The sequence below is a fragment of the Microcaecilia unicolor genome, chromosome 12 (assembly GCF_901765095.1).
Source record: "Microcaecilia unicolor chromosome 12, aMicUni1.1, whole genome shotgun sequence".
In the NCBI taxonomy this organism is placed as follows: Eukaryota; Metazoa; Chordata; class Amphibia; order Gymnophiona; family Siphonopidae; genus Microcaecilia; species Microcaecilia unicolor.
In genome coordinates this window covers 17,204,221-17,231,510 of record NC_044042.1, presented here as the reverse complement: position 1 = coordinate 17,231,510, position 27,290 = coordinate 17,204,221, and the positions used below count along the sequence as shown (strand labels likewise).

Sequence of the window (27,290 nt, the reverse complement as noted above, 5' to 3'; positions counted from 1 at the left end):
TAGAAATAAGCAGTGGATTTTCCCAAGTCCATCTTAATAATGGCTAATGGATTTTTCTTTTAGAAAAATTATTGAAACCTTTTTTAAACTCTGCTAAGCTAACTGTTTTTACCACATTCTCTGGCAATGAATTTCACAGTTGAATTACACATTGAATGAAGAAATTATTTTCTCCGGTTTGTTTTAAATTTACTACTTAGTAGCTTTGTTGCATGCCTCCTTAGAATTTTAGGAAAGAGAAAACATGCCATTCATATCTATCCTTTCCATTCCACTCAGTATTTTATAGACCTCTATCATATTTCTCCTCATTCGTCTCTCCTCCAAGCTGATGAGTCCTAGCCGCTTCAGCCTTTCCTCACAGGGAAATCATCCCATCCCCTTTATCATTTTCATCGCCCTTCCCTGTACCTTTTCTAATTCTGCTCTTTTTTGAGATGCAGTGACCAGAACTGCACACAGTACTCGAGGTGCAGTTGCACCATGGAGTGATACAAAGGCATTATTACATCCTCATTTTTGTTTTCCATTCCTTTCCTAATAATACCTAACATTCTATTTGCTTTCTTAGCCACAGAAGCACACTGAGCAGAAGGTTTCAACATATCATCAGCGATGATGCCTAGATCTTTTTCCTGGGCCTAATGTTTATTTTTTATTATGTTTACTATACCACTTCTCTTGAACTCAAATCGAAATGGTTCACAATACATTAAAATATAATAATAAAAACAGCTAAAACTGAGAAAAGAATGCCATCATATGGATAGGAAAGCACAAATCACTCAAGATCAGTCAAATAATTCACAAGAGAAGGTGAACAATATAGGGAACAAACAAAGAAGCCAAGTAAGAAAGGGTAGCGGTATGCAACATTTTGTGTGTCATTGCAAAGATCTTAAACTTTATTCGGAACTCAATAGGTAGCCAATGAAGACGTTGCAACAGTGGAGAAACATGGTTTACATGACAGATTATACGTGCTGCAGTGTTTGGAGACATTTTAAATTAGCCTTAGTAATACTTACATAGATAGAATTCCAATAATCATAATGACAGTTAATATATGCATAAAACAGAGAGCAAAGCGAAGTTAAATCTACCAGGCTATGGCCAGACCGACTGAGAAAATAGAAACCAGTTTTCATAACCTGAGATATTTGAGGTGTAAAAGACAGAGCAGAGTCAACAATTACCCAAGATATCTGAAACAGTTAACAGGAGTAATCTGTCTATCAAAGAACAGAGGCATCAGAGAAGAAATAGAAAAAGAACCCGTGATCTAACTAGCCACTATCTTCTCAGGGTTAAGAACCAAATGATTCTCCCTTTGCCAGTTTGCTACTTCTCGCAGGCAGTCCTGAAGTGGGCCTAAATTGACAGACATTGGATCAATATAGCAAACCAAAAGCCCATTAGCATACAAATAACTAATGCTAATGAGCTAACAAACAGATTGAAAAGAGAAGGTGAAAGAACCGAACCCTGGGGAACTCCACCAGAAAGTGCATGAGAATTAGAAATAGATGCAGATTGGACAACTGTGAAAGAACAATGTTCCAGAAAAGTAGTGAACCATTTTTAGGTACAGCTCCTGAAATACCCAAAGAAGCAAGAAATGATCAATGAGATCGAAGGCTGCTGAGATTTATTCAAAATAGGTTTAATAAGTGCATGTTTGAGCAAAGTTTGAACTACCACCGAGGTCAAACTATGAGATAGCAGAGAAAGAAGAAATGGAGAAAGTCCTAAGGAAGGGTGCGTCAACCAAGTAAATGGAAATGGATCAAGGAACAAAAAGTCACATTAAACTAGGACAACAACTTAGATACATATTAAAGATAGAATATTAAATGCTGTCCATGAAGCAGCATTGACCGAAGAAGGAAGCACACTTCATGGGAAAACAGCGGAAGGAAGAGACTGTGATGTCGATAGGAAAGGAACCCGAAGCTTCTCTATTTTAGAGGTAAAATATGAAGCTAAAACTTCAGAGGTAAGAAGACCAGTTGATGAGCCATCAGACAGAGATGAGATAAGAGAATTAAAAATCTGAAAAAGCTGTATAGTAGAGTTTCCCACTTCCTGAATCTGTCTAGAGAAGAAATCTTTCTTGGCTAAGTGAGTTTGAACAATATAGTATTGCCGAGTCTGTCGACAAAGCTTGAGAAGTTTATCTGATCTGTGTTTTACACCAGCGGCGTTCAGCCCTCCTAGCTTGGCGCCTACATAAACGTAGGTCAAGATGAAACCATGGCTGATGTTTTTTCATGCATTTCTGGACAAAAGGTTAGTGGCGCTACCTGATCAAAAACGTATTTCAATGATGAGTTTCAGGTAGAGACCTGTTCATCGAGTTGAAGTTCAAAGAAATCCTCCAGAAAGGAGCCTTGAAGTGAAGGGAGAGAAAGGGGGTCAATACAACCTAGACACCTTGACCAAAACCCCGTATAAGAGGAAGGTGACAGAAGAGGAGTTAAAGAAACCTGAAACAAGACACAAAAATGGTCAGACCAGGAAAGAGGGAGCGTTCTTAGTGATGAAATCTGAACTGAGGAATTAAAATCCATCATAACTAAATCGAGTGTGTGACCAGCAACATGCTGTTTAATACCCAAATCCTCTATTCGAAAAATAAAACTTCTAGTCCACAGATTATGAGAAGATTTGGAAACTTTAAATTAAGAATCTGCTAGGAATTGATAGACCCTATTCCAATCTTCAGATTTTAAAGAGGGGAACAATAAAGACGAATAAGTACAAGTGAATTAGCTATCACCTCTAATAAAAGAGGTTCAGAAATGTGGAACCTTTCATCATGTAGCTTTAGGTTGGCTTCCTCTTTTCCCATGTGCATCACTTTGCACTTGCTCACATTAAACTTCATCTGCCATTTTTATGCCCAGTTTCCCAGACTCATAAGGTCCTCTTGTGATTTGACAGCTTTGAATAACTGTGTGTCATCAGCAAATTTAATTACCTCGCAAGTTATTCCCATCTCTAGGTCATTTATAAATAAGTTAAAAAGCAGCGGTCCCAGCACAGACCCCTAAGGAACTCCACTATCTATCTTTCTCCATTGAGAATACTGACTAAATCCCTGTTGGCTTTATTTCATTAATCCGTGATTATGTATATGCTATATAAATTTTATTCTTTATAAAAGTCTCTACCATTTTGCCTGGCACCGATGTCTATAATTCTCATTCTCTGAGGAAAAGCAGGCTAAGTATTCTCACAGCTGGGTGATGTCAACTGATGGTGAAGATACTGACTGGCGAGATTATTGTAGAACTTTGTAGTAGAGTTCCACCATGCATTCGCTGGTGCCTTCGTGCCTGATGTGCGAGCACGGATCCCTCAGTCTTCGTTTTTTTCACGAAGCAGGGAAGATGTATCATCATGTTCTCCTTTCAGTGTGAGATTTTCAAAAAGGCATTTGACAAAGTACCTCATGAAAGACTCCAGAGGAAATTGGAGAGTCATGGGATAGGAGGTAGAGTTCTATTGTGGATTAAAAACTGGTTAAAAGATAGAAAACAGAATAGGGTTAAATGGTCAGTATTCTCAATGGAGAAGGGTAGTTAGTGGGGTTCCCCAGGGGTCTGTGCTGGGGTCACTGCTTTTTAACATATTTATTTATAAATGATCTAGAGATGGGAGTAACTAGTGAGGTAATTAAATTTGCTGATGACAAAGTTATTCAAAGTCGTTAAATCGCGGGAGGATTCTGAAAAATTACAAGAGGACCCTACGAGACTGGGAGACTGGGCGTCTAAATGGCAGATGACGTTTAATGTGAGCAAGTGCAAAGTGATGCACGTGGGAAAGAGGAACCCGAATTACAGCTACGTCATGCAAGGTTCCACGTTAGGAGTCACAAACCAAGAAAGGGATCTAGGTGTCGTCGTTGATGGTACGTTGAAACCTTCTGCTCAGTGTGCTGCTGCGGCTAAGAAAGCAAATAGAATGTTAGGTATTATTAGGAAAGGAATGTAAAACAAAAGTGAGGACGTTATAATGCCTTTATATCGGTCCATGGTGCAACCGCACCTTGAATATTGTGTTCAATTCTGGTCACTGCATCTCAAAAAAGATATAGTAGAATTAGAAAAGGTACAGAGAAGGGCGATGAAAATGATAAAGGGGATGGGACGACTTCCCTAAGAGGAAAGGCTGAAGCATCTAGGGCTCTTCAGCTTAGATAAGAGACGGCTGAGGAGAGATATAATAGAGGTCTATAAAATAATGAGTGGAGTGGAGCGGGTAGACGTAAATCATTTGTTTACTCTTTCCAAAAATACTAGGACTAGGGGGCATGTGATGAAGCTACAAAGTAGTAAATTTAATACAAATCAGAGAAACTTTTTCTTCATTCAACGTGTAATTAAACCCTGGAATTCGTTGCCACAGAATGTGGTAAAGGCGGTTAGTTTAGTGGGGTTTAAAAAGGGTCTGGACGGCTTCCTAAAGGAAAAGTCCATAATTACATTGACTTGGGAAAATCCACAGCTTATTTCTGGAATAAGCATCATAAAATGTATTGAGCTTTTCTGGGATCCTGCCAGGTATTTGTGACCTGGATTTGCCACTGTAGGAAACAGGATACTGGCCTTGATGGACCTTTGGTCTGTCCCAGTGTGGCAATACTTATGTACTGTAGTGCCTTCCCATGCGGGTATTTTTGTTCCTTTCAGTTATTTTTTTTGTTTTCTTACTCCTAATTTTAGCCTTTTCCCTTTTATATTTTGTTGTGTTTTTGTCTCTTAAAAGTTTCCTTTCTTTTTTGCAGGTTGCTAGACCCTTTTAGGTCAGAGTACTGACCTCAATTTGAATGCTGCCCTTTTTTACTGTTCATTATTGAGGAGTTTAATTTGGCTGCAATTCTTTTCTCAATGGCCAAGAATACCCCCAGTGGCTTCAAAAAGTGCGCCCAATCGGGTGATTTCCGTGACTGACCCGCACAATTGGTTCAACGGGTGCCATGAACCTCTTTTTCTCTCTGTTTGCAGTTGAGGACACAGAGGGCACAGCAGGTTCTTCAGGAGAGACCTTTGGCTCCTAGAAGACCGATCCATCAACATCGGCACTGGAAGCATCAACCATGATGGCTGCTAAGAATTCATCTACCACTGAGAGAGCACCAGCATCGAGGTGTCCAGCTCTCTTGACAACAGGCGTAGAGAGTAGGACCAGGGACCTATCAGCATCAGACCCAACACCGAGGGTGTGCACACGTTCGGCGTCATCCTTGTTGACATTGAAGGACCATGATGCTACGCATTGGGGGAAGCCCAAGAAGAATGAGCATTGGTCCTTATTAATGCACAGTGCCAGGAGCTCTGGGGCATCGGCAATGCCTGTACCAGAGAAGAGCTGGCACCAGGAGGTGCACGCCCCCTCTTTGGAAGAGGGACCAGTGCACAAGGTTCTGAGCAGCCAGGACCCTGCTTCCAGTTCAGCACTGATGCCTTCTCAGGCTGCCTCGCTCCCATCTCCTTCGCCGATGCCTACCTTCGATGAGTAGTTCTGAGCTATACTCAGGGAGGAGCTGGCACAGATGCTGCAGTTACAGTCTGCTCAGGCATCGAGGGCGCTTGCTCCAACTGTGGACCAGCCCCAGATTCTCCCTCAGGCTTCATTTATGTCTGTGTGGAGATCCTCAACGCCATCACCTCGAAGGGTGTCAACTTTGACATCAACACATGCAGTATTGCTCTCAACATTGGAGGAGGAATAGGGTAGGGCTGTATCTCAGGGGGGGGGGGGGGGCACCACCAGGGGAGCGGGGCAGGCACAGACAGACCAATCAGAGTACGATGAGGAGTCTGAATGGGACCGCTCTTGGGACTCAGAAGAAGACCTGGTAGGTGGAGTACGATCTGATCCCTCTTCGCTTCAAGAGAGACCTAAAGCTCAACCTGATGGTCTCTCTTTAACTGGTTTCATTAAGGAGATGCTGGGCCATGGCCCTTGCATTTAACGCACAGGCTTTACACTTACTACGTGTTAATGCAAGAAATTTACCACTGTTCTTTAGCAAAAGAGAACATAAGTGATCTGGGTCCCTGTTAAAACTAATAAAAGAATCAAGCCCTGTACCTTTTTCTTTAATCTTACAGAGCACTAAATATGTCTCTTTAGCAAACCAGGCAGAGGCCTCATGCAGTGTAAAGGTCTGAAACCCGATTCCACTGTAAAAGATTGTTCCTCTTGAGACTATGAGGCCTCTTCTATCTTCCCAGGTCACCATGGTAGACAGGTGAGCCCTACCCCATTGTTAATACCCCTGAGCCCTGTTTAATCTCCAAAACTCCCTGGAAACTTCAGTGGTTTCCATAGCGATGTCTCCATGATTCACCCAGCCCTCCAGGGGAAAGCATGCCCAAGCCTTTGCAATAAACAGGAACCTGGCCCCCGGAAGGCACCTTCAGGTACAGAACAGCCCAAAAGTCCCCAGATTTCTGCTCTCTCCTTAGGGTGAGTTGCTCGATTTTAACCTTTGCTAGACTGCTCTCAGCACACCTCAGGTTCCCTAGTGCCTGCTCCTGCTGCAGAGAGGACGGAGGCATGGCCAGATTAAGGCGCGGCAGACAAGTGTCTTGAGGTTTTTTTGTTTTCTTTTTTTGGCTGCTTTGCACAGAACTCTTTACATACCCGGAAGCGTCGTTCAAAATAATACACGCAGAAATGTTCTAACCTGCACTGTATTATCCGTGCGTCTGGATCTCTGCTCAGCAAGGCTGGGAAAAGTTTGCAGACAGGATCAGAAGCTGACAGCAACAGGTACCGTGTGCTAACTTTTTCTGATTTCCATTCCGTCTGTTTCTGAATGCACCGCTGTCCGTTTATCGCACATACTGTTCAGCCTGGTTTCTAAGACTAAAGTGCTGGGATACAGGCAGGACTGTGTCATAAGAGAACTTCCAGCATTGTTATGTTACAGGTTAATGAGCCTTCTTCTGCCAGCAATTACTGTAATTGGTTTCAGTAAATTAGGATTCTTATCCGAAAGTGATACGTTTAACTGCACCAGCATAATAACACGTTGGCTGCCTGTGATCTTTGCAGACCACACAGGCACCCTTTTAGGAGAGAATATTTTTCTGGTCATAAGTCTAAAAGAAAAAAAAAAAAAAGGGAGGTTTCCAAGTGTATTTTAGCGGGGATAAGTGATCTTCCACCATTATTTTCCAGGGCAAGAAGTGAAAACCTTTAGTTAAAGTGCTGCGTAGCTCATTCACCTTTTAGCGGGCATTGTGTGTTTTCTGGCTTTATTTTGATTGCATTTGGCCAGGACAGGCTTTTTCATCTCCAGATCCCTCCAAAAAAGTCATGGCAGGTTCCCAGCGTCCCAAGGTGAAGACACAAGGCCGCCATATTCCCTAACAAGGAAAGATGTTTCAGCTTTTCAAACGTGGTGGTGCAAATCATGTGAATACATGTTTTCCAGGTGGATAAGGATGTCTTTCCTTGCTTTATTGGTGAGGGTACTGGATCTCTAGTGCCTTTAGAAAATCAAAGATCCTGAAATCACCTGTCCTTCACATTAAAGAAGCCCAAAACGAAGCCTTAATGCTCCCATTCATGGTTTCTTTTGGACAAGATATATCTTGAATGGTGAATGTTAAAATATTATTTAAGAATGCCCCAGAAATGCACACTAAATGGACTTTATGCACATATACCTCTGAATTAATGTCTGAAATGAACTGAAAAATGTCAAAAATCAAAAAGAAGCCAACAAACTTGGAAATGATGCAGAAACGTTTCTCATACAGAAGTTTAAATGTTGACATGGTAAAGATCATAAAAAAGAGAGTGGCTTAGCAGGTTAGAGTGAAGTACAAAGGTCATGTTCAGCTGAAGCAGAAAGGAATTGCAGATGGGATTAACAAGGGCTAAACACAAGTTTTATAAATCAGCCAGCAATTTATATATATATATATTTTTGTTTGTTTGTTTTAAGGAAAAAGGGACATATTTACAAAGGAGCTGGCACACCTCCAAAATCAAAACCATTTCTATTATTAATAAACCTGTTGATTTTCTTGTGAGTAAATCTATCACAGTCCTTTGAATCAGTTCAATATTAGCTACATTGTACAAAGTGTTAAGGGGGCGTGTCGGAGGAGTAGCGAAGGCAGGACTGGGGCGTGTCTAACACATGGGCGTCCAAAAAGAAGGGCGTCCCTGACGAACAGTTGGACAAATTTACCTGGTCCTTTTTTACGACCAAGCCACAAAAATGTGCCCTAAATGACCAATGACCACTGGAGGGAATCGGGGATGACCTCCCCTTACTCCCCCAGTGGTCACTAACCCCTCCCACCCTCAAAAAAAGTTTTAAAAATATTTTTCCAGCCTCTATGCCAGCCTCAAATATCATACTTAGGTCCATCGCAGCAGTATGCAGGTCCCTGGTGCAGTGCACTTCAGGCAGGCGGTCCCAGGCCCTTCCCCCCCTACATGTTACACTTGTGGTGGTAAATGTGAGCCCTTCAAACCCACCAGAAACCTACTGTACCCACATGTAGGTGCCCCCCCCTTCATCCCTAAGGGCAATGGTAGTGGTGTACAGTTTTGGGGAGTGGGTTTTGGGGGGGGGGGTTGGGGGGCTCAGCACACAAGGTAAGGGAGCTATGTTCCTGGGAGCAATTTCTGAAGTCCACTGCAGTGCCCCCTAGGGTGCCCGGTTGGTGTCCTGGCATGTCAGGGGGACCAGTGCACTACGAATGCTGGCTCCTCCTACGACCAAATGGCTTGGATTTGGTCGTTTCTGAGATGGGTGTCCTCCGTTTCCATTATCGCTGAAAACCGGGGACAACCATCTCTAAGGACGACCATCTGTAAGGTCGACCTAAATGTTGAGATTTGGGCATCCCCGACCGTATTATCGAAACGAAAGATGGACGCCCATCTTGTTTCGATAATACGGGTTTCCCCGCCCCTTCGCCGGGACATCCTGCGAGGACGTCCTCAGGAAAACTTGGGCATCCCTTTCGATTAGCCCCTCCATATATACGCACGTTCATGTGGGCATTTACACTAACTATGCCACTTGTATTTCTATAGGCACCCTCGTTTCTTTACGGAGCAGGCTTAAAAATGGGGCCATAACCAGCACCTGTAGTATTTATTTATTTATTTTTATTTTTACATTTGTATTCCGCCTTAACCCAAAGTGGATAACAATACAACATACATTTTCAATAAACAAAAAACAAAACCAACAAACAATCATCTTAAAAGTACAATCAAAATAGAATCTAAATGATACAAATCCCTCTAGAGATAGTGCAAAGACTCGTGTCACAGTCACTTCAGTATCCTTTAAAAAACGATGTGTCTTTAGGAGATGCTTGAACTGTTGAGTATTTTTGCATAATCTTTGATGACCAGGAAGATTATCCCAAAGTGAGGGTCCAGAAACAGAGAAAGCACATGCTCTCATTTCAGCATAATGATACATCAGAGGAGAAGGTAAATACAACGCTTCAGTCTTTCAGAACTCAATGATCGCCTTGGGCAATACATCCTTAAAACATTACTAAAATATACACGTTGATGTATCAAAACAAGAACTTTAAACATAACTTGATACCTAACAGGCAACCAGTGGAGCTTTTTTGTTTTCTTTTTTTAGCACCGGAGTGATATGTGCTGATCTTCTGCAGAGCCTGGAATCTGGATTCTATAGCATGTCTAATTTTAACATGAAGATCCCAAGAAACAAATGGGCAGGCAATCCACAAAATCCAGAAAGGACGCCAAAGCAGCAGATCGCAGAAGTTAAAGAGCAAAATGTTCCAGTGCATTCACCACATAAAACAATAAACATATAAATAATTAAAAGCCTGACATGGCCATGTTTCGCCCTTTCAAAGGCTGCATCAGGGGCTGTTAAAATACCACAGGAGAGAAGCCTTATAACCAGAGGTGATATTCTGAGACTACACCTCTGGGTACTTTTAACATCCCCTGACACAGCCCCTGAAAGGGCGAAGCATAGCCGTGTCGGGCTTTTAATTATATATTTATGTTTGATGTGGTGAATAAGCTGGAACCATTTTGTTCTTTAACTTCCGTGATCCGCTGTTTTTGTGTCCGTTCTTAATTGTAACATGGGGCATTAACCACAGGCCTGATATTCAACAAGCAGTGATCAGCATTTTGCTCATCGTCACTAGCATTATCCCTGGAAATTCAGTGCCAAGCTATGTCTGGCTCCAGCATTGATTTTTCAGGTATATGGAGCCAGCGAAAACTTAGCCGGTTAAATGGCAATATTCAGCATTTAACTGGCTATGACGAGCCACACAAAGATAGGACTGATTTTATTCAGTCTTATTTTTGCAGTTTTCTTGGCCAGTTATGGACTGAACATCGGCACTTACAGGGGCATTTTCGAAAGAGAAGGGCGCCCATCTTTCAACACGAATTGGGAGATGGGCGTCCTTCTTCAGGATCGCCCAAATCGGCATAATCGAAAGGTGATTTGGGCGCCCTCAACTGCAGTCCATTTCGGGGACGACCAATGTTCACGGGGGGGGGGGGGGGGGGGGGGGGGGGGGGGGGGGGTGTGGAGGCATAGCGAAGGCGGGACTGGGGCGTGCTTAAGAGATGGGTGTCACTCGGCCGATAAAGGAAAAAAGAAGGGCGTCCTGATGAGCATTGGTCGACTTCTACTTGGTCCAATTTTTTTTTCACGACCAAGCCTCAAAAAGTGCCGAAACTGACCAGATGATCACCGGATGAGAATTGGGGATGACCTCCCCTTACTCCCCCAGTGGTCACCAACCCCCTCCCACCCTAAAAATAAATTTTTAAAAAATTTTTGGCCAGCTCTATGCAGCCTCAAATGTCATACCCCAGCTCCATGGCAGCAGTGTGCAGGTCCCTGGAGCAGTTGTAGTGGGTGCAGTGTACTTCAGGCAGGTGGACCAGGCCCCATCCCCCCCCTACTTGTTACACTTGTGCTGGTAAATGTGAGCCCTTCAAAAACCCACCCGAAACCACTGTACCCCACATGTAGGTGCCCCCCCTTCACCCTTAGGGCTGTGGTAGTGTGTACAGTTGTGGGGAGTGGGTTTTTTTTTTTGGGGCGGGGGGGGGTTGGGGGGTGGTTTAGCACTGAAGGTAAGGGAGCTGTGCACCTAGGATCAATTTTGTGAAGTCTACTGCAGTGCCCGGTTGGTGTCCTGGCATGTGAGGGGGGACAGTGCACTACGAATGCTGGCTTCTCCCACGACCAAATGGCTTGGATTTGGTCGTTTTTTTTGAGATGGCGTCCTTGGTTTCCATTATGGCCGAAAACCGGGACGACCATCTCTAAGGTCGACCATCTCAACATTAGCTCAACCATCTCTAAGGTCTACCTAAATGTGAGATTTGGGTTGTCCCCGACCGTATTATCGAAACGAAGATGGATGCCCATCTTGTTTTCGATAATACAGGTTTTCCCCGCCCCTTCGCCCGGGACGTCCTAGAGATGGGGGCCCTTAGAGATGGTGGTCCCCGTTTGATTACTGCCCCTCTTAACCAGCCAAGTGTGATTCCACCCAGGAACGTCCCCAAAATATCTAGTTCACGTTTGGTACTAACCAGTCATTGTCTGTGGCACTATGGTTAAGTGCACTGAATATGCATAGTTAGATCTGAGCAAGCAATTAAACCAACCAGAAGCCATTTTGGCTGGTTAAATTCTTTGTATATTGACCCCATGATTTTGACACCAGTTTTACTAATAATGTAAAACTCTGGTGCTAAAATTGAATACTCTGTGAATTCGGTCACCGCATCTCCAAAAAGATATAGTGGAATTAGAAAAGGTACAGAGAAGGGCGACAAAAATGATAAAGGGGATGGGACGACTTCCCTATGAGGAAAGGCTAAAGTGGCTAGGGCTCTTCAGCTTGGAGAAAACAGCTGAGGGGAGATATAGTAGAGGTCTATAAAATAATGAGTGGAGTGGAACAGCTGGACGTGAATCGCTTGTTTACTCTTTCCAAAAATACTAGGACTAGGGGGCACACAATGAAGCTACAAAGTAGTAAATTTAAAACGAAACGGAGAAAATGTTTCTTCACTCAGTGTGTAATTAAACTCTGGAATTCGTTGCTAGAGAATGTGGTAAAAACAGTTAGCGGGGTTTTAAAAAAGTTTGAATAGCTTCCTAAAAGAAAAGTTCATAAGCCATTATTAAAATTGACTTGGGAAAATCCCCACTGCTTATTTCTAGGATAAGCAGCATGAAATGTACTGTTTTGGGATCTTGCCACGTGCGTGTGACCTGGATTGGCCACTGTTGGAAACAGGATACTTGGCTTGATGGACCTTCGGTCTGGCCCAGTATGGCAACACTTATGTACTAAAATCAGATGTGAGCCAGCTGATGGCTCACTAGTAGCAGTGTGCACATCAGGTGGAAGATCCCTGGTTTGATTCCTAGATCAGGTTTTCTATTCCATGGCTCAGTTGGGGTTGGGAATGCAAAGAAAAGGGGGTGGGACTTGATATACTGCCGTACTGTGGTTACGATCAAAGCGGTTTACATGTTATATGCAGGCACTTATTTTATACATGGGAAAATAGAGGTTTATGTGACTTGCCTAGAGTCGCAAAGAGCTTGCAGTAGGAATCAAACCCTTTTCCTCTGGTTCTCTGGCCGCTGCACTATTAGGCTACTCTTCCACTCCTCCAGTCAACTCAAGCCCCTGGGACGGGTGGGAAGAAGTCTTGCTCATCAATAAGGGTGACACCTGGTGGCCAAATTTAGAGTCCATAGCTTTTGGCCTCAGGAACATTGCTGCTACAATGAACAGGGTAGGGACAATGGGAGAGAGATTAGGGGAAAAATCCCTGAGTGATTGCAAATGAGGGCTTATTGGAAAAGTATCCTAGAGTTGGTTCTGATTGAGTTATAAGAGAAAGGAAGAACTTCTAGGGTAATGCCGATATAAAACAGATGTGACGGCAGCTAATGAGAGCTGTAATGATGGAATGGAACTGCTCCATGTTAAGAGTCATTGTTGATTGATTTTCTACTGTTGTAATTCAGTTTCAACATATTAATGACAAACAAACAAAGAATAAATTAGATGTTGATGAATGCAGTCACTTCACCATATCTCATGAAGTGGTTTAATGCTATTTATGACTCGTATATTACCAAGCACCACAGCTCATTTAAATATTTCTCTTGGTAAGGCAGGAAATATTATTCTAACGTTAAAGGAGATGTGTTGACACTTACTTTTGTGAAAGACGGAGGTCCTAGTGGATGGGGTAATCAATAACATATTGAGGCATATTTTTAAAGCACTTTGGGAGGCTAAGTTCCATAGGTTTCTATGGAACTTTGGGAGGCTAAGTGCTTTGAAAATGAGCCTCACTGTCTCTCACTCTGCTCCAAACCAAGTCCAGTCAATGGTGTCTGTTATTCTAAACATGACCTTCATTTGGTGCTTTCTCCAGTACAAAATACATACTGTTAAATTAAAGCCAACGCAAAAAGGAAAAATATTTCGGGAAACAAACCCAGGATCAGTTCAGATATCAGGATCTGCTGTAGATTTCACTTTCACCTAGCAGATACGTTCTTCTCTTCCTCTGTTATTTCCAGTCTTTATAAAGATAGGCTCACTATCTTCTATCATTATGTCCTTTTCAGGCTTTGTTTCTGGTCCTGGTGTGTTCATCCTTCCTCCTGAACTCTTGCAGAAGCACTTAGAAATACATGCTCCACAACAATACATTTCATGGTAGACCTTGGACCAGTACTTTAAGTCATGTGCTCTGTACATCCTCTTAAAATCCACAAAATGGAAGTACATATTTGACAAAAAGCCCACATTATTCCCTCCTTTCTGGTTGAGATGCACTGAAGTTCGATGCTTCAAGGATTAGGTGAGACTTCCAAGGTAGTTTGAGAGGCTTCATTGTCCAGGTCCTCCAGACCCCTCAGGAAGTACCAAATTCACATCTTGCAACTTGCTGGCTGGATTCCGCCAGACTTCTTGCTGCAGATCAGTTGCTGAAAACCAGCTGGATGTTCAGAAATCTCCTTTAGACCCGTATGATCTGTTTCTTCTCTTGCTTCTCTTTAGAGGTTAGGCCCTGGTTTGGGAGGCTCACTTTTTCCCTGTTCAAGGCCTTGCTGGCCATGAGAGAGGTAGCTTCCTGGTGCTTCTCAGCAGCCTTGTGCTGCTAACCATGTACCATACCTAGTGACCACTGCCAAAATTTCCCCTGACCAACTGCAAGAGGGTCTTTTATAGTTCCTGCAAAAAAATAATGAGTGGGGGGGGGGGGGGGGGATCACATGATGATTGAGTGCTGAGTGGATGCCCAGCAAACTAGCTCACTGAAAAAGAACTGCTTAAATTCATGGATGCTCCTAGTGAAACACCCTGTGGTACGCAAGACTCCTAAATAAAATATCAGCTATATGGCAAGCAAACTACTGTGAGTACTTGAGACAAGGCCCAACAAGTGCTAGATAAGATGGCTGTGGAGCTGGGATAACAGCGCTTTACACCAGACAAAGATGCGATTAGAGAGATCACCAGAAGCCTTAATGGTAGTGTTGGATGATAACTATCTAAGCTATAGTCATTGTAGATGATATCAAGGAAAGCCCTTGAACACACACAGCATGAATGTACAAGCAGAGGATTGGCTCTCACAACAGGGGGACTGCATGGATAGAGCAGAGGCCCACGTATGGGCATCCAAAGCTGAGGAGCAGGCCAATGCATTGACGATCAGGAAAATTGAAGCAGGGGCCTGCCTGAAACGGTCACCAACGTAGAGCTGTTGTGAATTGTGCTGGGGTGGCTACTGGAGTGACTGGGGCTGGCTGCAGCCGAAAGGCCACTCCAGGTGGAGAGGGTGCATCTCTTGTGCTTGTGATGGGAGGGGGAGTCTAGCGTGTGAACCGTCATTGTCCACATATTGACTTTTTCTGAAAGAGTAAGCTAACCCCCGCCCCTTCGCACACAACTTTATTTGTCTTTTTATATGACGTTTTAACCCTAAGATTGATATTGTTTTCTAAAATGGAAGGATTTATTATTTATTTATCTTACATATGTGTGGTGGGAAGCCTTGGAACTCAATCATTTGGTAAGGCCCTATGCTGATTTTATACAAGCAGATGCCAGTCTGTCCTATTCTAGCCATCACCAGTGAATTGATTGGCTATTTATCAGGGCCACGAGAGACTAGGCCAGACCCGGGCAAGGCCGCCCCCCGTTGCTCCCCCCGCCGCTGCAGCCCCCTCTTGCTCTCCCCGCCGCTGCAGTCCTCGGTCTCCCTGCCTGCCTCCTCGGCTCCGGGCCTCCTGCATTCGAAGTGGCAGTCGCAGATCGCCTCTCTTCTGGCCTTCCCTCCCTATGTCCCCACTCTCGTCTGATGTAACTTCCCGTTTCCGCGAGGGCAGGACACAGGGAGGGAAGGCCCGAAGGGAGGCGATCTGTGACTGCCGCTTCGAATGCAGGGGGCCTGGAGCGAGAAGGCAGGCAGGTGAGACCGGGGACAAACATAAACATATATACATTACTCCTTTTTTTTAGATTATAATGCTATTTATCACTCAGAAACCTTCATGCATACCATAATTATTCTTCTCTACCATGTATGTACGCATAGGGTATATATATATATATACCCATGATCTATTCCATATATTGTATGTTCTATTGTGTTATCATGTATGTATGCACCGTAACGCAATAACATTTGCAATTCTGTTCCCGGAAATGGCAACCTCCATTACGGCAATGTAAGCCACATTGAGCCTGCAAATTGGTGGGAAAATGTGGGATACAAATGCTTACAATAATAAAATAAATAAATCATTTATTTAAGATATAAGATAAGTTTACAAGTATGACTTGTTACAACCAAAGTTGGAAAGGTACACTTAAAATGTGATGCATGTTTCCCTTTCATCATTAGCAGACCCCCAGGTTGTGTCAGTGTGTCTCGGTAGGATTACAGGTGGTATGTGTGCGATGAGATCTACACAGTGTCCATGTGCATGGTGTGTATTGTGTGCAGTAATACAGTGGTGTTCATTTGGTCGGCTGCCCCTATACCCCCCCCCCCAACCCCCCCCCCGATGCAGCGTTGTTCCCCCTCACAAGGTGCAGCGTCATTTCCCCCGGCGCATCACCTGAAGACACCTCCCCCTCCGGGTTGTATTGCCTCTTACCTCATGGGGTGCTGGGAGCAGCCACGCAGCTGTCTGCCCCGGAACAGGAAGAACATCAGAGGGAGCAGGGAACTGGTGAAGCCGACAGCCATGCAGCTGCTCCCTTCACCCCTCCTGCAGCATGCACCCGGGGTTGGACCTCCTCCACCGCCCTGCCCTTGGTTCGCCGCTGAGCATATATGTGTCTGAAAGGTGCATAGTATATAAGTGTGTTAAGTGGGGTTTGAAGGATGAGGGGATGTGTTGGAGGCTGCATAGCTGTGGGCGTGTTTGTGGGGGCAGGTGTGTGTGTGGGGGAGGGGGTGTCTGTATAAGGGTGTGAGTTTGATATGTGTAAGGGTGTAGTGTGGCATGTGTTGTGCAGCAGTATGGAGTGGGATATTGTGTGTATAGTGAGTAAGGAGTACATTTTCTCCCCCCCCCCCCCCCCCCCCCCCACCCCACCTTGGTCTGTTCGCTCCTTTCTCCCTTCTCACTCCCTCCATTCTCCATCTCACTGACTAGCACAATCAGTCACCAGTCCTCCTTCCTCCACCTTGTCACCATTCCTGTTTCTGGCTGTGGTTCTTCGTTTTCGGGGCCTAGCTTCCCCACCACCCTGCACCTATTTCTGTCTGTCACAGACTCTTGTTCCTCAGGGGACAGAGAGGGCCTGGCTTCCCTGCCACTTCACTGCTCTTCTTCCAAGCCCCTGCTCATATGTTGGCAGACAGACCGACAGATGGACTGACCGTTGACAACGGGCACATCATCTGTTGCAAAACGCCCCTAAAAATGAGTCTATAGCAAATGCCTCAGGTTCATTTTACAGGTGGAAATCCTGAAACCTTTTGCCACAGCCTCGGTGTCCCACAGGGATTGCTAGGGGGGGGGGGGGTATAATTCCCTTTGTGCCATGCATGCATCGAACATGGTATTATGGATCTCATTTCAAATTTTTCCTTCCTGTTTGGGTGGCATGAGCCGTTCACTGGTTCCTGGGCAACCGTATAAAACAACAGCAGAAGGGAGGTGCCCGGCAACGGAAAGTTCTAGGCCAAAGAATTCCAAACTTCAACAGTAAAAGACAGAAGAAAGACCAAGATGAGGAGAATATTTACTTTTCAAACCCTGGGCAAGGAGGAACCCAGAGGAACGATGGGAGCTGAAGCCTGTGAGGTAGAAAGAGGGGACTTGCGGGCTGCCGGGTGTAAAATTACTCTTGAGGCTGTTGTAATTTATATTATATACACTGTTGCCAGGGAGTCCTGCTGGTCAGGGAGTCACTTTTTAGCAAGTTTGGTACCATGTTTGATGAGAAGGTTCACCCCCCCCAATTATTCTTATCGATAAGATTCAGAGAATAGCATACTACCGTGTTTCCCCGAAAATAAGACACTGTCTTATATTAATTTTTTGTCCCAAAAATGCGCTAGGTCTTATTTTCAGGGGCTGTCTTATTTTTTGGGGAAACATCGGGGTTGGATTGGGGTTGGCCCGCCCGCCCTCCCGGAACTAACCTTAAATGCCTCTTTAACCTTCGCAGCAAGCAGCAGCAGGGCAGGCCACTCCTTCCTTCCGTGTCCCCGCCCTCGCCTGATGTAACGTCCGCGAGGGAGGGGCACGGAAGGAAGGAGAGGTTCTGCCCTGCTGCTGCTAGCTGCGCAGGTGAAAGGAGGTCGTTTAAGGTTAGTTCTGGGAGCGACGGAGGGTGGGTGGAGGGGGGGGCCCCGGCGACCTGGGTGGGGGGGGCGGGCCTTGTCCGGCCTCTCGGCGGCCCTGCTTTCAAACAAAAATTTGCTAGGTCTTACTGTCGGGGAAGCCTTATATCTACCAATTCAGGAAAACTCTGCTAGGTCTTATTTTCGGGGGATGTCTACTTCGGGGAAAACAGGGTAGTGAAAGCATACATATTCAGATAACACTGAACATATTGAATTCTACCATTATACTAGTTTTACTCCTAATCCCATTTATCTGATAGAAAAATGAAAATTTGTCTTCATGTCATGATCGCGCTTCAAGCAGGGTCACAGCACCCCTTCGCTTTCAGCCTCACATATAGATGGTTTTTATTTACCTGCACTGCCCTTCGAGGGGAACAAGATTCGGAAGTCTTCTTTTTAGGAAACTAAACCAGTTTCCGAATTCAAACTCCCCCTCCCCCCCCAAACCAGAACATGGGAACCCCTTTAAGCAGATGCACTCTACATAAAGTGTGCAAAGTAAGGCATTTTAAACATTTTCTGAAGACCACATTGTTTGTAGAGGCTTTTGCTGGTGTTTGATGATGTTATGTAGAATTGTTGATGGTAGTGTGTAGTTGTGTGTAGGTGATGTATGTTTTTTTTATGCATATTTTTATGCTTCCTGTTAATTGTGGCTGGTTATAAATGTGGAAAAATAAGTAAATAAATAATGAAAGAATGTAGGGTTTTGAGTAAGACCATGGTTTGGATAAATGGAAACAGCCGAACTTATTTTTAGTTTGTTTTTTTTCTTGCTTAACAGCTCCTCCTTTTCATTCACAAGCCAGCCTCTACCAGTACTAGAAGGCTTCCTTGATCATAGTTGTATCTTACTCTCTGTTTTTAATCCCCCCCCCCCCCCCCCCATCCAGCCCGATATGACAGTGACAATCTCTGCCTCAGAGACACAGATTATGACTTGTCTGGAGCTAGCACACCTTCAGCTAGCAGGATGTATCATAGTAACATCCCATAAGTACATATGTACAGAAGTATTGCCATACTGGGACAGACCAAAGGTCCATCAAGTCCAGCATCCTGTTTCAACAGCGGCCAATCCAGGTCACAAATACCTGGCAAGATCCCCAAAAGTACTAAAACATTTTATACTGCTTATCCCAGAAATAGTGGATTTTCTCAAGCCCAATTTAATAAAGGTCTATGGACTTTTCTTTAGGAAGCGGTCGAAACCTTTTTTAATTTGCTAAGCTAACCGCCTTTACTACATTCTCTGGCAACAAATTCCAGAGTTTAATTACATGTTGAGTGATGAAACATTTTCTCGATCATTTTAAATTTACTACTTGTAGCTTCATCGCGTGCCCCCCTAGTCCTAGTATTTTTTTGGAAAGCGTGAACAGACGCTTAACGTCACCCCATTCCACTCCACTCATTATTTTATAGACCTCTATCATATCTTCCCCTAGCCGTCTTTTCTCCAAGATGAAGAGCCCTAGCTGCTTTAGCCTTTTCCTCATAGAGAAGTCGTCCCATTACCCTTTATCATTTTTGTCGCCCTTCTCTGCACCCTTTGTCTAATTCTACTATATCTTTTTTTGAGATGCGGCGACCAGATATTGAACACAATTACCCACATTCCCATGCACTGAATAATAAATAGTGCACACTGACAGGAAGTGAAAGAAAATGATTTTTCTGAGTAGATTAGGATCGCCTCTGTCCACAAACCACCTGTCACTAATTGGATTACTGCCACACGGCCTGTCTAATGCTTGGCGGTGCTCTTCAGATAAGTGCTGCTAATATTAGCTGGGGAACTGGTCAGCACTATATCGACCTCATGTTTCTAACATTTTAGGAACATCATATAATTGTCTTTCCGGTCCCGTTCATTGACTATGTATCTTGCACAATGCCTAGAACCTAACCAGCCTTCTCAATCCACACTGCTAAGGATATATCCCAATTACCAGCCACAGAGTGTGACTGCTTATATGATCTCTCTCCTATACAGGGTACATTTTTTCACCTTTCTATTTAGGCAGATAAGCATACATGGACCTCTGCTTAGTTTATACTCAGCACACTTCCCTTGCCATACCAAACCATATAAAGCTTCCTAGTCAGTGGTGGATTTTTCCTGTCTGCTGCTTTTAGGCAGTTAAGACAGTCTAACCACTCCCCTTCAAAGTCATGGCTGGGTGATCCCCTGCCAACCTCTCGCTCTCTCTATATTTCTTGTTTGTTGTTTGTGACATTTATATCCCACATTGAGTTCAATGTGGTTACAATAAACAGTATAGGGACACATAACAAAGAATAATGCATAAGAAAGTCATTTGTTGTAAGAATCCAATTTTACAATACAGTATCATAAACATACCGGGATAGCTATGGATGTTTGGACATTTAGAAAATCTTGTTATGAATGAGAATTGTACATGAAGCAAGAGGAAGGTTAATGGTAAAGAGTAATAACCAATTCAGGTAACAATTAATTGTTTGAGATGTGGTTGTTCTTTGTGAGGGTTTGTGAATAGGACCAATTGCGGATTTGCAGAATCTAGTATATCCCTGTATATTTCTTATTTTGGGTGCTAAGGAGTTCCACCATTTGGTTCCTAGGTAAGTGAGGTCTGCAGAGGGGACAGTTTTGTAGCTCACTTTTTTGCAATTGGGAGGTGTTAGTCTGAGATAGTTTCTTGCCTTATATTTAGTGTTCTTGAGGTAAGTTATACTGGTACCATATAGTCGGGAGCCATTGAGTAATTGAAAGATACAGGTACATAATTTGAAGGTAATTCTTGCTTTGATGGGAAGCCAGTGTAATTTGATTAATAAAGGGAGGCACTTTCAAAATGAGAGAATTTATATATGAACCTGGCTGCAGTGTTTTGAAGCTGTGTGGAGGTTTTTTTCAACAGGTACTCCTTACAGCCAAACATATACTGGCATTACAGTAATCGAATTGGGATAATGTTAATGATTGTACCAATAGTCTGAATGTTTCACCTAGAGTGCCGTTATTGTACCCGGTGTAATCGTGCAGTGCCGCACTTTGCCGGGTTAATGCGAGAGTTCGGTAAGTGGCACCCCCCCCCCCCGAAAGGGAGCCTTACACGCTGATGCCAGTGCCGGCCCCCTTTGCCACAGCTTGGTAAAGGGGCCCTTAATAACACTGTGCACAATTCTCTAAATGCCCTTGACCCACCCACGCACCTCCCATGACCACGCCACCTTTTCGGATCCATGTGGAAAAATGTACATGCATGTCTTTATAGAATAGCGACTATAAAGCAGTGCATTGAAATTCCAATAATGCCAATTAGCACCATAATTTATTAATTACCCAGTTATTGGCACTAAGTGGCTCCTTAAGCAGTTAAATTGTGTGCACAATTTTGAGCGCTACTGTACAGAATTAGGGGATTAGTGACCCATGCCGAGGCTGTCTGTGGGGATATTTAGTGTCCACATCTAGTACTGGCTAAGGCAGGTATCCAGAGAACAGGATATACACCTTAGAATATTGGGCTGTGTATTTTAGAAAGTTACTATTATCACAAGGATTTACTATTCCTTGAAGTATTAACATAAACAGATAAGGCATGTATCCAACTGTATTCAGTTCTATAATGTTGCAACAACATTTGTACAAATGCCTCAAGTTTTGAGCACATGGCGCATGGAAGAGTCTCTTAGGGAGGTAGTAAAATAGAAAACAGTAATCAAGTTCTAGGAAGCATGGATAAAAGCACAGGTCACCCCTAGATCTGAAGAAGTGAGGGGAAGGCAGACATTTAGTGGGGTCCTATGGTATTCCGCTAGGAATGAAATTGAGAAAGCCTTGATGGGTCTTCTGGTCCTTATTTACCATCATACTCTGTGTTTCTATGATTCAATAAACTACCTACCAGGTTAGGAAAAATTTGCCTGTAGATAAATTTATAAAGTTCTGTTTTTCAGGATATTGAAGTCATTATCTATTTGATAACATTTGCAGATAATGACTAATTTACATAAGGACAAGGTTAAATTGCACATATTGGCTGTACAGAGAGGGGATGGAGACTGGATGGAAGGAGTGGGGAGAGGGCAGAGGCTGGATTGAAGGACAGAGGAGAGCAGACGCTGGATGGAAGGAGGAGAGAGAAGGAGGGCAGACACTGGATGGAAAGGGGAGAGAAGGAGGGCAGACATTGGAGGAGAGGAGCAGAGGCTGGATGGGGGAAGAGAAGACACACCTTGGATGAGAGAGGGGAGAGAAGGCGATCAGACGCTAGATAGGAGAGAGAAGGAAGGCAGATGCTGGATGGAAGGGGGAGAGGAGGGCATAGGCTGGATGGAAAGTGGGCAGAGAAGGAGGGCAGAAACTGGATAGAAGGGGGAGAAAAGGAGAGCAGACAATGGATGGAAGGAGAGAGAATGAGGGCAGACACTGGATGGAAGGGGGAGGGGTGAATAAGGGAGAAGGAAGATGCTGGTCCTGGGGGAGGAAGGACAAGAGGGGAGGGGGCAGGATGGAAGGTGGTATAAGGGGAGAAGCTGAAATGAGGGATAGGGACATAGAGATAGGATGCTGGACATGGGGAGGGAGGCTAGGGACACAGAGGGTTGTTGCTGGACAGGGCAAGATGGAGATACAGAAAGGGGAGATGGTCAACATGGCAGGAAGTAGGCGCAAGTGACACAGGAGAGTTGAATGATGGACATGGACAGAGAAAAATGCCAAATGGACAAGGAGACCCTGGCAAAAGTGTTAAGAGGAAGAGAGAGGAAAGTGGAACCAGAGACTGGGACCAATGCAGTTACAAAATTTAAAAGACCAGACAGCAAAGGTAGAAAACTGGAATGTTATTTTCTATTTATTGATAGTAGCCTTAACTGAATCAAATCGAAAATTGATTCATATGAGTGAATGAGATCGCATCGAAAACTTTTAGGCCAAATCGTACAGCACTAGTGCTGACCATTCTTAGCGAATTTGTTATGGTCTTACAGAAAAGGAACTCCCTGTGGAACTAGGATTTGAATACCCATTAATTTTCACATCTGTTTACCTAATTATTGGGCTTATGTACCTTCTATAAACACAATAGAAGGTAGAAGGTAGAAAGAATTTTATTATATAGGATGAGTATATCCTATATAATAAAAAGCACCTCCAACGTTCTGAAGGTGACTCCGTGGCAGTGAAAGTTTAAAGGGTTCGTGCTGCTCTAACGATGACCAACCACAGGATAGCAGCACGAGGCACAACCTCAACATCTATAGCCTTCCCTTCAAGTTCGTTCCCTCGAGTCCTGCCCTCGCGGAAAGAGGACATGACGTCAGCAGGCAGGGACTAAGAGGGAACAAAGTTGAAGGGAAGGCTACAGACAGGCAGGGCTTTCAAAGATGCGGCCACTTCGACGGAGGTAAACAGGGGAGAGAGGAGAATCGCTGGGTGGCTGGAGGGGGGGCAGGGGAGCGAGGAGAATCTCTGGGTGGCTGGAGGGGGGGTAGGGGAGAGAGGAGAGTCGCTGGGGGGCTGGAGGGGGGCAGGGGAACAGAGGAGACACACACGCACCCAGCTGTCTCACTCTCTCTCTGTCACACACACACAGTTGCACACTCACTCTCTCTCACACACACTCACTCTCACACACTCTGTCAAACATACACACACCGAGAAAAACCTTGCTAGCGCCTGTTTCATTTGTGTCAGAAACGGCCTCTAGGGAGAGAGAGATGTAAAAAATTCAGATTTGTCATGTCACATAAGTAATTGCATGATTTGTCAAGCTGTTTTTAAATAACATTTTATTTTTATTTTTTAGCTTTGTTTTTCAAAACAAGAAATTGACAGATGAAGAAAGTGAGAGCTTGAAAAACTGGTTTTTAGATTACAAAACATTACTCAAATTCTCTGTATTTTCTACTTCACCAAATTATTTTCTGTTCAAGCAACAACTTTATCCACTTTGCCAAATGAGGTAAAGAGCACCAGCATATTTTCCTCTGATGCTGAAATGCCACCAGTGCTCCAAACAAGCCAGAGGGTCACCTCTATATTAGCTACAGAGACAATTAATACAACAGTTTTGGAGCACAATGCAAGTACCAACTGGAGCACAGCTGCCACAATTTCAACAAGCACTAATGCCACAGGATTATCTAGCTTAACAACTTTGTCCCATTTTACAAGAAATAGCACAAATAACACATACATTACAACCTCAGATGCTACAGAAGATTTTCTACTGAAGGACACACACATCTACAACGCTAGATCATACTTGAATGTATCAACTACGCAGGGGATTCATGCAGATGTTAATGTGTCAACTGTTGAGACAGTGACGTCAGCAATGGAATATCCTCCCACACAATCAGACATTTCACATGTGACGGAGCTGATTACAAGAACTTTGATTGTAATGCCTACAAGCCAGATGTCAGGTAGGGTATGCACTTTTTCTAAAGCATGAAGCTTTAACTTTCAAATATTTATCCGTAGTATCCTATCAGACCAGTCCGATAAGTGGGTTGTGTGGATGGAGACAAAGAAGAATATAATTCTTGTGATTCGCCTCTTAAGAGTACTATGCAGCATAGAATGTTCAGTATTTCTCTGTCTTTCAAGCTGATAGATGATGGGCTAACAGCCCTTCTCCTGACCTGGTTTATAACTAGTTTCAGTTGATCTTTTTTTTTTTTTTTTTTTTAAATATCTTTATTGAGTCAGAGGCATGACGCCCGAATATCAGCCAACAACATTCAAACTGCTTGTTACAACACTGTTCTTACATCATTGTGGCGCAGCCACGCTATCTCTCATATAGAAGTATATTAAACCAACAGCGTAAATACAAACAATTGGTAGAACTACCCCTGACCCTCCCTTTCTTTTTCCGCCCCCCCCCAGAAGTAATTGAGAAAAAGTAATGCCCCTTCTGATTACCTCCCCCCTCTCCCCCCCCCCTTCCGTCACTGAGTTTAATTCCAGAATACCTATTCCTTGGATATGATGATCACAACTGCTCCACTCCCCGTTGGTTCCACCAGTGACTGGGGGATTGCTGCGCTACTCATAGCTCACCCTATATTAAAGATCCAATGTGGGTGCATTTTTCCACCCTTTCCCATAATGCTCTATACTGGCGTTGTTCCTATGGAAACTGGAATTGAGAGATGCTGTCACCCAGCTAGCATCTCTTTCATGATCCCAACCACCACCGCCATTTTTGGGGGGGTTCTATCCGCCCAGGCCACTAGGATGCACTTTTTCACAAGTATCGTGGCTACTAAGATAAATTTGCACTCCGCCTCTCCCAGGCCCTGGTCCCTTAGACCTTCAGAGTTCCCCAAATACACTACTGAGTATGACCACTCAAAGGAACATTGTACAATACTCTCTATCTCTTTCAACGCTCCTGTCCAAAGCGCTGCTGTGGGCACTCCAGAAATGAATGCAATAATGTTCCTACTTGTGTTTTACATTTGATGCACATGGAATCAGCTGTCCTTTTTCTCTGGAATGTGAACCCTGTGAAGGATGCGAAACGTATATCTTGTAATGCGCATTGGGTGTTAGCTTAGGGATCTCCCCAAATACCCTCCCAGAGACTCTGTAGGTACACTGTCCCCTATATCCTGACTCCAAACTTCTGCCAGCTTCTGAAGATAAGTGGGTTTCTTATTATCCCTTATTATCTGGTGCCACTGTGAAAGCTTATTCAGGTGCACGGGGAGCTGCACTAATAAGGAGTCTAATTGTGTGAATAGCACTGGCCCCCTTGCTTCCTTCAAGTGTTAGGAATAATCCCTTACTTGTAAATATGCAAAAAAACTGAGAATTCAGTACCGTCCATGCACGCTTGACCTGTTCATAAGATGGGAAATTATCCTCTCCCAGTTGTCTAAGATCACCTAAGTACCTACACCCATTCTCTCTCCATTTTTTAAAAACTGATACACCCATTCCCGCAATGATACACCCATTCCCGCAGCATCACCCCATCCCCCCCCCTCATCACCCCCCCCCCCCCCCCCCTCTCTTTCTGTTTCTCGTTGTCCCTCCCCCTCTTTCTCTCTCTCTCAAAGTTTGCCTGACACAGAGGCACAGACACCTGGGGACAGTCGCCAGCAAAGAAGGAGTGTGTGTGTGTGTGGGGGGGGGGGGGGGGGGATAAAATATTCCCAGCAACTGATTAGTGAAAGGAAAGCCTGCATACAAATGGCTCCCCCTTTCCAAGTGACAGAGGCAGGGTGACATCTGGGGATAACCTCTAGTTTTTTGAGGGAGAGGATTAAGACTCCCTTACAGCCTCTAAAAATGCCCAAAATATGCAAATGTATTTACTGCCAAAGGAGGAGGGGGGGGGGACATCTCTCTTCTAATAACCAAAGATACTAGGGCTCAGTGATTGCTGGGGGGGGGGGGGGCAATATTGGAGTATCCAGCCTATGGAAGTACCCTTCTCCACCACCGCCAACTCCAGGCTCCGCTCATTCTGCCTCGCCTCACCCTATGCTTGGAACAACCTTCCTGAGCCCTTACGCCAAGCCCCCTCCCTGCCCGTCTTCAAGTCTTTGCTTAAAGCCCACCTCTTCAATGCTGCGTTCGGCACCTAACCCTTACCGTTCAGTGAATCCAGACTGCCCCAATTGGACCGACCATTCACTTGTCTATTAGATTGTAAGCTCTTTGAGCAGGGACTGTCTCTCTTTGTTAAATTGTACAGCGCTGCGTAACCCTAGTAGCGCTCTAGAAATGTTAAGTAGTAGTAGTAGTAGTAACTCAGGGTTGCCTGTCAAGGGCAGGAAAGGTCCTGCCCCTTTCTTAGCTCCACCCAGGTCTCTCCACCATTTCCAGGCCTTCCGCATCACCATGAGGTAAGGATTCTTCACAACCTCCCTTAAACCTCGTATGTACCTGGACTCTAAAACAACAAATGGCTCATAGGGCCTACACCAACTCTCCCAGAAACCTGCTGGTGAAAAGAAATCTGCCCCTGTATGCATCTCATGAACCCATCTCATAAGCGCAGCCACGTTATAAGCTCTTATGTTTGGCAACCTGAGTCCTCCTTTTCCCCTATCCAGGGACAGTTTAGTAAAGGAAATTCTAGGCCTCTGTGCCCGCTAAATAAAAGACGTTATTATACTCTTATACTGGGCTTCCTCTTTTTTCCGTACCAACAACAGCAACATCTGTAATGAATATATAATCTTAGGCAGTAGAACCATTTTCACCAATGCCACCCTTCCCGAGAAGCTAACCGGTAGCTCTTTCCATTTCCCACACAGCCTCTTAATTTCTTGCAACCTATCTACTACATTCTTCTTGTAGACCCATACTGTGTCTGCACTCAAATGTACCCCCAAATACTTTATCCCGGTCT

At 44.3% G+C, this 27,290-nt stretch overlaps 2 protein-coding genes across 3 annotated transcripts in view; one reads left to right on the top strand and one right to left on the bottom strand.

Annotated features, from left to right (window-relative positions):
* Positions 1 to 6,747, bottom strand: part of TSHB (thyroid stimulating hormone subunit beta) — a 58,526-nt gene extending 51,779 nt beyond the window's left edge. The window contains exon 1 of one of the 2 annotated variants that reach the window (XM_030220399.1): positions 6,701 to 6,747. The gene's annotated coding sequence lies outside the window, so the exon portion shown is untranslated. The remainder of the gene's footprint in view (positions 1 to 6,700) is intronic. The other variant, XM_030220395.1, reaches the window with a different exon arrangement.
* LOC115481337 overlaps positions 6,701 to 27,290 on the top strand; it is a 45,801-nt gene continuing 25,211 nt past the window's right edge. Inside the window, exons 1-2 of the mRNA XM_030220393.1 lie at positions 6,701 to 6,786; positions 23,724 to 24,345. Coding sequence (XP_030076253.1) covers positions 23,916 to 24,345 — 430 coding nt within the window. The 5' untranslated portion in view covers positions 6,701 to 6,786; positions 23,724 to 23,915. The remainder of the gene's footprint in view (positions 6,787 to 23,723; positions 24,346 to 27,290) is intronic.